The sequence below is a fragment of the Zingiber officinale genome, chromosome 10A, assembly GCF_018446385.1.
Source record: "Zingiber officinale cultivar Zhangliang chromosome 10A, Zo_v1.1, whole genome shotgun sequence".
Classification (NCBI taxonomy): domain Eukaryota; kingdom Viridiplantae; phylum Streptophyta; class Magnoliopsida; order Zingiberales; family Zingiberaceae; genus Zingiber; species Zingiber officinale.
The window spans coordinates 86833121-86845900 of NC_056004.1; the positions used below are offsets into that span (position 1 = coordinate 86833121).

Sequence of the window (12780 nt, forward strand, 5' to 3'; positions counted from 1 at the left end):
AAATATTTTCATAATGATCTAATCGGGAGTCCATAATATTGGACCGTCTGATATAAAATTATTAGAACACCTACGTGCCTTAGTAAATCAAAATTCTCATTTTAATACAACAGGCAGTCGGAGGAGCACCATCTTCCAGCAAAATTTGACAAATTAAGTATTTTTCTTTTAGTGTCGGTTACAATGACAGTTTAATGAATCGATCCTTTTCGACCGTTCGAATAGCGCAAGCAGCTTTATTTATACCCGACCTTCAACGACGACAAAACCGCCCCCGCCGAAACGTACTTGCTTTCCCCAACGAATCAAAGCCGTTGCTTTCGATGGGACCCGACGATTAAATATTTCTTGTACAGCCCCCGCCTATTTAGGGTGCGCGTGGAGGTCGAACAGCTGACCCTTTTCTCACTTGGTGCTCTTGCCGTTTACTCTTCGCTCTTCTAAAGCAACGGGAGATAAAACAGAGATATCGAGAGAGAGAGAGAGTGGCGGAGGAGGAGAAGCGGATCTTTAGGGTTTGGTGGATCGAGAAATTAGGGGGCGGGGGTGGTGGATTGAGTTGGGGACTTGGTCGTCTTGGATGATTTCGGGCGGAGATGGGCCTCGTTCCTATGCGCAAATCCTTCAAGGACTCGCTCAAGGTGCTCGAAGCTGACATCCAGCATGCCAACTCAGTGTGAGTGGAATTCCTTCTCTGTCGCCCGATCTTGTGATCCCCTTCTTGTTCTCTTACTTCTGCTTCTGGATTTCCCGTTCCGGTCGGATAAATTGTTACTTTGGTTGTAATTTCATGGTGGAGCTGATTTGTGGTTTTGTGAATTTTTCCGACAATAGTAGATAATGCTGGTATTTTCTGGTTGTGTTTTCTTGTTCATTCAGTGGGAGGTCGAGAATTACTAGGTGGATTTGACACTTCTTCTTTTACTTCATTCAGTTAACTGTGAAATGGTTAAGCAAATATTGGCTCCTATGACTCTATGCAGTGGTCGTATGAGGGCTACTTGTTTTTGTAGGATGAGCAGTCACAGGTGAATTTTTATGTAACAAGTTAAATTTTGATAATCATCAACGTTGTAAAGTTTTTCTAACAGGCGAAGATATTTAAACACACGCTTTACACATTGATCATCTGGTTGTTGAAAAATCAATCCCATTGCCGCAATTGATGCAGTTTGATGAACGGGAAGTTAATTTTTGTGCAGTTTTTGGTTTTTGGTAATTCTCAGTCAGAATGAAGTGTTGCCGCATTGTATACGGAGGTTTTGCCGAATGATATTCCTCAGAGATTATCAATTATGCAAAATTTTTGAAGATAAGAACGGATTGCCGATTACTGCTTATTTCTGCTTGCTTATGATGGGGTTCTGAGGGCATTTCTTTTCAATTGAGTGGTGAGACAGGATGGTGCTACTTTTTCCTACCTATACCAGCCAAATGTCCTCTTTTTTTTTTTTTTTTGCTTTTGTTATTTCCTTCATTTGTTCCTACTTTATCCATTTGATTTGTTTGCTCTAGTCTCAAGTTAGTTTGGCTCATACCCTTTTCAAATCATCCCAAGGTTGTCTCTTTTTTTTCCCCTGATGTGGTTCTGTTCCTGACACTTGTTTATTTTTCCCCCTTATTTACTTATGAAATGACATAGATCGAGGCGCTTCTAGCTTATTGGTTTAACACCGTAAAGTTTGTGCCTATGATGGCTAACTTTTGTTTGAATACCACTAGATATTATTGTCTGATTGCTTGCTTCTTTGCTATCTCACTTTGCATGTGTAACTTGCAGTGATAATAGTTCCAAAGATCCAACATTTGTTATGTTTATTTGAGAAGTTTATTAATCCTTATCTAGTTTTGTTTTCTTTATAAATAGCAATTCTTATCTCAGTCGAAACTAAAAATTTAAAACCATAGTGAAATGCTTCTTAAACCTAATCAGATCTCAAAAAGGAGAAAACTCGTGGTCTAGTCTTGCTGTTGTCTCCATGTTACAATGTCTAATGTCTGTTGAAGTGCAGTGCTTCAGATTTCCCAACAGAATATGACGGTGCCTGTCTTCAGATGCGAATGTCATATAGTCCAACTGCACATTTGTTCCTTTTCCTAGTACAATGGACAGACTGTAGCTTTGCAGGGGCTCTTGGTCTTTTGAGAATTCTCATTTATAAGGTTGTCATATCCAGCTACTAGTTTTTATGTTATATCCAGCAGTGAAAACATATTGAATTTTCTTTCTGTTGTTTCTTCTTCCCTCATCTTTTTATGATCTTTCATTTTTCACTATGCAGGTTTATGTTGATGGAAAAACAACGATGTCCATCCAGGAAAGGAAAGCGAGTATCCAGGAGTTTTATGGTATGCATACTGTCTTTTGTTCAAACTAATGTATCACTGAATATATCAGTATTCTTGATATGGCCTTTGAATTGTGTGTGTATATAGGTGTGATTTTACCTTCTTTAATGCAATTACCCAAAGGCATAACTGATGTGGAGGATAAAAGACAAAAAACCATTTGTATGGAAAGATATAGGAGAAGAGAAGATGAGTGCAAGCAGCAAATATCAGAAATAGAAGTCGAAAGAGAGGAAGAATGTGCTATCTGCATGGAGTCCAACAGCAAGGTTGTTTTGCCAAATTGTTGCCATGCTATGTGCAGGAGGTGCTACCATCAGTGGTATGCATTTTTTTCCTTCATCTGAGTTACATCCATGATAGTTCAAGTATTTAAATCTGATAAATGCAACTAACAATTTCATTATAATTGTTTTATGTGCTTGAAAGGTGATATTCTTGATAAATGCTAAGCTGAAACTAGGGATTCTTCCTTTCCCTTCTTTTCTTCTCTTCTTTTTGACTTGTAATCTCTTCTCTTTATTTTTTTTTCCTTCTAATAGGGAGGAATGTCATTCGAAAGCCATTGTCGCTTCTATGATTTAAAGTGCTGATCAATATTAGTTGGCATAAAGTGTATCACTATGGGAATATACATTTTCCATGAAGGTTTCCAACTATTTTAAATACAAGATGTATAAGGAATATTACTTAATCGGTTTTTGAGTTGATCTCACTAGAGTCTATGGGAACCAAAGCTTCAAAATGATATAAGTTATATATTTTGTATTGGTAAACTATGATGATTAGTCAAGATGTATGTTATATATTTTTTTATTCCTTGTAAAATTTTAATTTAATTGACTTTCTAATTGTGATACTCTTATAAATGTAAGTTGGTCTTGGCATGCTTTGAAGAATGTTGATGCATGCTGAGGTCAATATTACAAGGTATTGAAACCATATTATTTCAAATGATACTTTAATAATAGTTGCTGCTATGGTTTCAAGTGTGGAAGTATTAATCGGTTACTGAAAGTATTTTTATCATTCCGGTAATAGACATATACCAATATTGCATTAGCATCGGTAACATTTTGTTGTCCGTGCAATGCAGTTGCAATAATTTTGACTGTGATAGAATCTAGTACTAGACAACAATTAGCCTTGGTAGTGTGTGCAATTAATTCAAGCTGCTCATGTTGTGGTACTTGATCAAGAGGTTGGTGAGTATAGCTGCCATGCATATAAATGTAAGCTAATTTTGAGCTTTTTGAAGGCTTGTTAGTATAGTTGATCCTCCAATGAGCTCGTCGTCTTTTGGGAAAGTGGTTTTGAAGGTAGCTCATAATGGAGTTGTGCAACTCACTAGAGTTTGCTCAGAGGCTTTTGCTCTAAAGTTGGGAAAAGATCTGAGCTTTAGGCGTAACCCTGTTGGCAGGGATGGAGCAAGAATTTTCTAGGACGGAAGGCTTTGTTTTCGTCTCATTTGTCTTCAAGAATTCTTAGACTTTATCCGAGTATAAGAAAGGTAACTAACTATCTAAGGAAGATGATGGAATTGTCATGTGGTTTAAGCTTGTAAAACCTATGATGCAAGAGTTACTGAAAGCTCGTTATAAGACCTGAAAAAGTCGGGGTAACGCTTGAACAACAAGACATATGGTTCTTGTTGCTTCCTAATTGGTGATTCTCACTAACGAGAAGCAAAAATGAAGAAAACACCCTTCCAAAGTACATAGATTCATCCTAAAGCTCAAAAACACCCATCACAATGACTGTTCACAATTAGTGTTTACTAGTACTATTCACACTGATCATTGTTCATTGTTAAAAAAACTGAAAAACACCACTGAAAATATTATCTTCAAATCCAACTTCTACTTCAAAATTCAACACATGATGTAAGAGCCTTAAGACCTTTGACACTAAGCATATAAATATTGGTGTAAGAGCCTTAAGACCTTTGACCACAATACATGACTTCTAGTTCCAAGAACTTAGAAGACTTTTTTAGATTTAGCCTCACGATACCCCGCTAGGAAAATTATTACAGTCATTGGTTACATAATGATGATTCACACCTAAATACTATTGTAGACGTACTCCTTACTATAGGATCTGCCTTGGACTCTCAACAACAATAGACAAAATATTTATTAGACAAAGTGTCTCAAACTTTATTACAACAAACTCAGATAATCAGTAATTGAAAATGAAACATAGACTTTTTAAGAGACGCACAAGACTCGTTAAACAGACGATTTAGCCAACTCAATCTACTTAGTATTCCTACCAAGAAAGAAATCCTAAGCCTTTCGAAACTTATTGAAGAAAATAAATCTAAGAACTTTGAACTTCAGTATAAACACTTTGAACTTCAGTCTAGAACGATTCTACTACAAATTAAAGACTTAATTACAACACAGATAGGAGACGATCTTAAGAATTTACATACTACATTTGAAGACATTAAATATAAATGAACAAATTGAATTTTGAAAATACATATTATGAAGAAGCCTTGGACTTTTCCGGACAATTTTCAAAAATCCAAGATAACGACTATTGTAAGCTTGAAGTTACTGGGAAAGGAGATCAAGTTTTACTCTAGCAAAACAATACTATAATAGCACTATTAGTATCATTACACTACCGACTCATGATATTAGAAAAGAAACTACTTCAAGTTGAAACACAAATTCAGAAAACAACCAAGGCTACCGAGTGGCGAGAAAGTATAGAAAGTTTAACAAAAGACTTAACCAAACCATCTTCAAACGACAATCTAAAACATATTCCTTCTTAACTTATACCACGTAGTCTAACAAGAAATCAAATTGGGCCCTTCACAATGTTCCTCACAAACAGTGAGAGCACAGACGGAAACAAATACAACTTCCTGGTTAGATAATATCATAACCAGAAGACATAGCAGTACCTCAACCTATCAATTGCAAGATCTTATAGACATAGAAAGGAACTTAATGATCTTTTCCAATGAATAATTAAATTCACTTAATCTAAGAAGACTATATAATCAAGGGATACTATCTTTTTCTATATCACTTTATTGTCATCATAGGACACAACCTCTTCATCTCCCTGACGGAGGAGGAGAAAGATTGAATCTTATGACGAATCAACAAGAATACTTTTACAACGAAGATATAATTATATTCACCTAGGACTAATTATATTTGGTCTAAGAGGATTAACTAGGAAAAGTATAGGAGCAAAAATATTCCTAGTTCTATATGACATGATGAAAAACTTATTGAGGTAGATATGAATAGCAACATAGGCATTACATATTTTTACCCAAACTTTAATATGACCATTCTAGACTTTATCAAACACATTAAAATTCTGGTCCAAGCCAAAGGATATGAAAATTTCCAAAAACATAATGTCCAAATAGACAATTTTCTTACGAAAGACTATGACACAAATTAATAATAGTTTTAAGACGCATATCAGTAATAGCATTGAAGCCTTTTACATGAAAAGGTGTTTACCACCTAAAACCAAAGAAGTTCTCGTTAGTAAACCTAGCAAGACTAGACTGGAATATGAACCTCGTAACTCAAACCCAAACTCTTCAACTTACAGAGCCAATCATGTATTCAACCTGGCTGTTAGGTTTAATGATTATAAACCTTCTACTTCATAAACAAAGGAAAGTGAAGAAACAAAAAACTTTAACTTAATGCATATTGAACTAATTACAGAAGAAGAGACCTTAAAGAATGCAAGACAAACATTACAACAACTAAGGAATCAACACCTTCAATTAGTTTACCAACTTGTATATCAACAAAACAACATAATCTGTATGTTTCAACAAGAACTACAGCACGAGTTTTTTTATGCTTAGATGAATACGTATACATGCGCATGCATAAATTCGGAAGAATTAATAGAACTTGAACAATTTGAGAAACAACAAAAACTAGAGCATGACGGGGAGTTATACCTTGATGAAGACCGAAATATTATTGATAGAAAGCAACCTAAAGAAGTTAACCTCATGAACCCAAGAGAATCTAGTGCGACATCTACCCTAAGACCACCAATAACAACTCCCCCATTAGCAATTATGTATCCCGAAAGTTCAATGGGAACAAGAGATTATGGACAAGGCCATCCTCCTAGAACAAAAATACTCCTTATACAAATAATAATCCGTTAATTAGAACCATAGGAAAACGAAGACCACCAGAAATCACTTATTTCGGGAAATTTTTTGTAATTTTAATTATAGGAGAATGCGATGACCCTCAACTATATGATACCTACTTAGAACAATAAACTGTCTCAATTCAAAGAGACTATCAAACTATACATGAACTTGACATAGAAATCGGAGAAGCTATGATGAAAGTGGGAGAAAACTACTTAGGCTTAGCAAGAGCTGCATGGGAAGCTTATAAAATAAACTTTTCAGAAGAAATAGCTCGCATAGCATCACAAGGAAATAACATCTTAAATTTCTATTATACTATCCACATACTTTTAACAACAAAAGATGCTAATACATGACTAGATCTACGGCAAAGGGAGACCATGAGAGATCTAGAACAACTCCAACTGTTTAGTTGGAATTCAATAAGACCATTTTACTTCCTAGCACTCACAACAATTTTAGAAAATTACTGTAATCTTGAATTATATGAAGGATTGTTTAGTAAATTACCAGGAGACTTAGGTAAGGAAATTCATAAGGCACGGACAAACATGAAGGTAGCACCCCAATACGATAATATAGGAGTGTGAATACAATACATCAGCTTAGTACTAAAGGAGATAAAAAAAACAACTTAAAAATCAATAATACGGTTTTTGTAGCCAAATATATACTCCCAAATAATACAAAAGGAAATCAACACCGACAATATAGACCAAGAAAAAGGTCGCCTACTTTCTAGGCCCAAAGTCAGGCCTAAGAAAATGTATTATTTAAGAAAGAGTCCAGAAAAAAAACCATATCTAAATAAGGATAAACATGTCCAACGGTTTAAGCCGAAGAAAACCTATGCGGATACCATCACTTGTTTTGCATGTAATGAACCTAGACACCCATCATCTACTGGCCTAACTAAGAAAAACTTATATACTAGGGAAGCAAAACTAGTAACATGCACCAATTTGGATTTAGTAAAAGTTCAATCAGATGTATCAAATACTTCGTTTATCTACTCCATTGTGTCACTCAATAATATATAAGAAATCCCATCTTCAGATTATAAATTAGTCAATTCCTTCCTACGTACCCCTTCTAGGATAACTGAGAAATATGGTTTGTATCATGACGATAGTAATAGCCCTACAACTAACTTTGATGACTTAGAAGAGCAATGGGATGATCTATTCCCATCAGAGAATATGGATATGATTTTCCAACACATCTCACATCTAAACACCACAACTATACGACCAAACATGCATGCCTGAATGCCCTCGTGATTGGAACTTAAAAACAGGAACAAATAATGTTCCATGTTTTCTATGCGACTTTTGCCTTGCCATAGATAAACGAGGTACATGCAAACTTTGTTGATGATAAATTTATAACTTATGCCTAGAATAAACTTTTGCTATTTTCATACCCATAACAACTCACGTCAGAAGCAGTACCAGAAACACACTTCTTGAAACAATAGTTTCCGTCTTAGAACTCGACTTAACCTTCTAGAAGCTAAGCTACATAGCCTTAATCCCCCGATAGCCTTCACTTCACAAGCTAATAAAGGAAAAGGTGTAATGATTGATCCAAATATGGATCTGGATTTTATCAAAACACCAAGTATTTGTAATACTGGTTGGACCACAAATATACGAGTTTGATGTTTCGTAAACATCCATGACCTTGAATTTACCCTTCATGCCTTCCTCGATAGTGGAGCTACAAACTCCACGATCGATGAAGCTACTATTTTAGGTATTTTATCACCCGCTCTTATCAAAACTGCTACTCAACCTTTGGTTAGTACTCAGTTTGATGGCTAAAAACTGACTTGTACTAAGTTTGTTACCAAAATACACTTACGATTCTACAACAACAGTGATACTTTTAGTTGGCCTCTTCCTCAAAATTATGAGGGGGCCTCAGACTCCGAAGTCAGTCTCGAGGCACTAGATCGATGAGCAGCAGACCTCCTCGACTCTCCCATCGGGCTTGGTGCTCTCGCCACTGATTAGAGAGCCACCTCTGTTGGGGCTGCAACCGGAGTCAGGGGTGCTCCTTCCTCAGGTGCTGCCTCAGTAAGATCAACGATGACTACTTCGCATGCCTCCAGTTTTATAGCAGTAAGTTTCATCATCTTGTTCAACAATGCTCTCATCGTGTCGGCTGTAAAAAATAACATGTCTTCATTTAGATGTCAAAACTTGTGATTATGAAAGTTCTTACCAAATAGAGCGTTGAGGGGAGTCGATCTTAGGCTTAGCCCGAACATATGTAGCAATCTTCCTCGATTAGGACATTGTTGTTGAACTGCAAGCTTAATAGCTTATGGGATGCACTGAAGTAGCTCCGCTCCAAGTGATAGTCTTTCAAAGCCAGAGGTGGGGGCAATTTTGGCTACCAGTAAGTCGGCCAAGAAATGGAACCTTGGGGTTTAACGAAGAAGAATTGGGGTTTCCATCCCTTGTGGGATGAAGGAAGCTCCTTGATTAGGTTAATCTCGGATCGGAAGTAAAAGAAGAAGACCCCATCCTTCATCTTTTTCGAGGAAAAGAAAAAATGAAAGAAGCGAGGAGAAAGTGGAATAGGATACAAACATTAAAGGATTACCACCCCCGTCAAGATGTAGAAGGAATTAGGGCCAAGCTGTGATAATGGGATACGAAAATATTGCAATACTTCGATGAAGAAAACTAGGATAGGGAAGATTTCTTACTTCCACCATCAAGATTTCTTACTTTGGTGGATGCCATTTTAACTCACCGAGTTCATGCTTAGCTACTATTTTCAACTTTGATATCATCTTATCCAATGTCGTATTAGAGCTACCGTATATTTCACCTAATGCTTATACTCCTACATTCTCCTTAAATATATTTTGCTTCCCATCCTTTAATTTTCACCACTTAATTCTAGGAGTCGTATATTTTTTCTTTCTATTGATACTATGCTTGAGACGTATATCCAACACTACTAACCTATGTTTGGTAGTTAAGCTTTCTTCCGGGATGACTTTATAATTTTTACAAATCTTTCTATGATTTTTCCTAACCATAAGAAAGTCAATTTGCGATTTATTATTCCCACTTTTGAACGTGACTAAATATTTTTCTCTTTTCTTAAAAAACGTATTAGCTAATATAAGGTCATATATTATCGTAAAATCTAATATAGTTTTCTCTTCTTCATTTCTCGTTCCAAACCCATAACCCCATGTATCTTCCCATATTCCTCATTTTTTATTCTGACATACTCATTTAGATTACCTCCTATTAAAATCATTTCATTTGGCGGAATGTTTTGTAATAATTCATTTAAGTCGTCCCAAAACCCTTGATTTGGTAGCTTCATCTAATCCTACTTACGATGCATATACGCTAATTATGTTCATAGTTTCCCTCGCCACTATTATCTTAGAGGTTATAATTCTATCCCCTTTTCTAACTACTCTTACAACTTCATCCTTTAACGAACTATCTATAACAATGTCCACTCCATTTTTTTCTTTACTTTTTCCTATGTACCATAACTTAAAACCTGAGTTCTCTATCATATTTGCCTTCTTATCTACCCATTTTATTTCTTGTACACACAAAATACTAATTCTTCTCCTAATCATCGTATCTACTACCTTCATTGATTTACCAGTGAGGGTTCATATATTCTATGTTTCAAATTTTAAAACTCTTGCCTATTTAACACTATACCAAGTTCTCATGGAGATGCAGCAATCCTTGTCGATACGTTACAGTCGGACCCTGCAGCATGAACTCTTGCATATTTAATACTACACCTGAGTTCTGGAGATATAGGGGTCTTTGCCGAGACGTTACAGTCAGACCCTGCAATGCGTTCCTTCCGGAGAACAATCTACCATTAGCACAATAGTTTAATGGATCCATTCATTGAACATTTGTCATAGTTTTAACGCTAGCTGACAACTTAATGTAACCCTCCTCCTGTATCTTGGTTCGGAATTGACCATAACTGGTTTGTCATGGACGGAGTTATATATATATATATATATATATATATATATATATATATATATATATATAAAGTATTCACATTATATTGGCATGACACAATACGGTACTGAAATCGTACGTTCTGGTTTGTGACCAAAACTCTGGCACGGGTTGAAATTTAAATCATGCATGGAAGCACCGGGGATGATGTCCTGTTGGACAAAAGTTAGGTTCAAACTATTTAGCAATTGGATGATAAATGAGTAAACTGGAAATTGGATTCGGAATAAATGTGTGCTTACCATAGTGGCCACAAGAGCTTCTAAACTAAAGAAAGTTAAGGCAGAGAGATCTTGTGGTAGTAAAAGAGTACAAGTAAAGACCATTTTTTTAACAAATGACCCCATTATCGTCATGTGTGAGAATACAAAGATTAAAAGAGGGCACAACTTAAGATTGATAATAATTGGTGTCTACCAATTGTTATCCCAAGTAATGTAGGAGTAAGTTAATAAGGATTTTGCATCACATTCCATGTTGTGAAACTTCATACAACTGATGTGGAAAAAAGTACCCATTGATTTTAAATGGATGGACGATACGTGTACTTCAAGATGGTCAATATTGGAATATGATTAATCTTTGTGCTTTGAGTTAAACATTGAGAACTGAGAAGTCAAATCATGTCCAGATAATTTTAGCCAACAATTGAAAATCATTATAAGAACTGGCTGGATCCACCTTGGCCACATGGTGCATTATTATTGAATAGATACTCACTTTGAGCCATACAGAAGAAGATTCAAGGTTGCATGGAAGAAATAAACTTTTGGACCCATTTAAATCTGCAACACTGCGTTATAGTGCTCAAGTGATTCATAATCTCCGATTCAATCTATCTCACCAAATATTTTTAACCTCAACCCATGTAGCTCAATATATCTCCACAACACCTTACAGCCCAATTTCAACTCAATCCTTACTGTCAAAATTAATCCAACACCTATTCACTCAGACACTTTGCTCACCTTTCAATCAAACTCAATCTACCACTTATCTCCTAGCAGTTAGGTCGAATTTAAACTGTTACCTCACTTGCATTGGCCAAATGTTCTCCCACTTGATCTCCTCTAGCCAACTTTCCCAATCAAGATCCGAACAAGACTCAGCTGCTAATAGATTCCTATATCATTACTTTGACCTAAATACTTCCATTTTTGCTGGATGTCAAACACAAATGGATATCATTCTTTCTTTAATATAAAGTCTGCATTTAGTTGGTACCTCAATAGAACTACTTCATGACTTTGATATGTTGTTTTTCCTCGCATAATTTGCTCAAACTGTGTTCTTGATCTTCTCATTGAACATCAAGATTATATTATAAGTTTATGTGAATCTAATACGTACTTTTAAGCTATATTATCTTATGTGCCATTTAATGATCTACATTTGAAATTTAACTTCACCAAAACACTGGACTAATTTTTATGGAGAAGGTTTTCACTAGTTTGTAACCTAAAATTCATTGGCATATGGTAAATCTCTAGTAAAAAATCTCTAGTAATGTTCTCGTTAAATCACAACCTTTGATGCAGGAATGCAAGGTCACAGTCATGCCCCTTCTGCCGTGATAGTTTGAAGAAGGTTAATCCAAGTGACCTTTGGATACTCACTGACAGGAGAGATGTAGTTGACATGGCATCAGTGGTAAAAGAGAACCTGAGGTGCCTGTTCATATACGTAGAGAAGTTACCGCTAGTCATGCCAAATTCTGTCGTGAATGTCTATGATTCTCATGTCAAATGATCTACAGGGACACCACTGCTTCTTCACCTATGACTTCTTTTATTCGTTATGCTGCAGCTTGTTTGGAGATTGTTCTCATCAGAGCATGATATTACATTCCTGCTTCTAGGCTGCATCTGATTCCTCAGCATGCTCATTTAAGGAGGTTAGTCTCTAAGGATGTGTATCCCTATCGGTAAATATTTTTCGTTTGTAAGTTGGTTGATGTAAGCAAACAAGCAAAATATATTATATGGAATGCTGTTTTTTTTTTGATCAAAATGTTTTGGATGCCTTGCTCATTGGATCTTGTAGCAGGATCACCAAGAGATCAGCAAATTTACAGGTAGAGTTGTGCATTTTTATCTTTTATTGTTAATATTCTTGATACTAGTTCCTTTGAAGGTATGATGCGTATATGTGGATTCTACAATATTTATATTTAGCAAATAATTTGTATTGCACTGTCAACTTAAAACCACTTGGATGACATTGAAGATTCAAGCACTA

General features: G+C 35.8%; 1 protein-coding gene across 3 annotated transcripts; it reads left to right on the forward strand.

Annotated features, from left to right (window-relative positions):
- The first annotated feature begins 401 nt into the window (after positions 1 to 401).
- LOC122027827 (E3 ubiquitin-protein ligase AIRP2-like) lies at positions 402 to 12550 on the forward strand. Of its 3 annotated transcripts, none has more exons than XM_042586840.1 (6): positions 402 to 676; positions 880 to 1028; positions 2013 to 2163; positions 2283 to 2349; positions 2437 to 2671; positions 12081 to 12550. In XM_042586840.1, the coding sequence occupies exons 2-6, from the start codon at positions 946 to 948 to the stop codon at positions 12289 to 12291; spliced, it is 747 nt and encodes a 248-aa protein (XP_042442774.1). In that variant the 5' UTR covers positions 402 to 676; positions 880 to 945; the 3' UTR covers positions 12292 to 12550. The 3 variants fall into 3 exon arrangements, with proteins under 3 accessions (XP_042442774.1, XP_042442773.1, XP_042442775.1); XM_042586839.1 differs by having other exon boundaries at positions 935 to 1028; XM_042586841.1 differs by lacking the exon at positions 880 to 1028 and having other exon boundaries at positions 12081 to 12548.
- Positions 12551 to 12780: the final 230 nt, after the last annotated feature.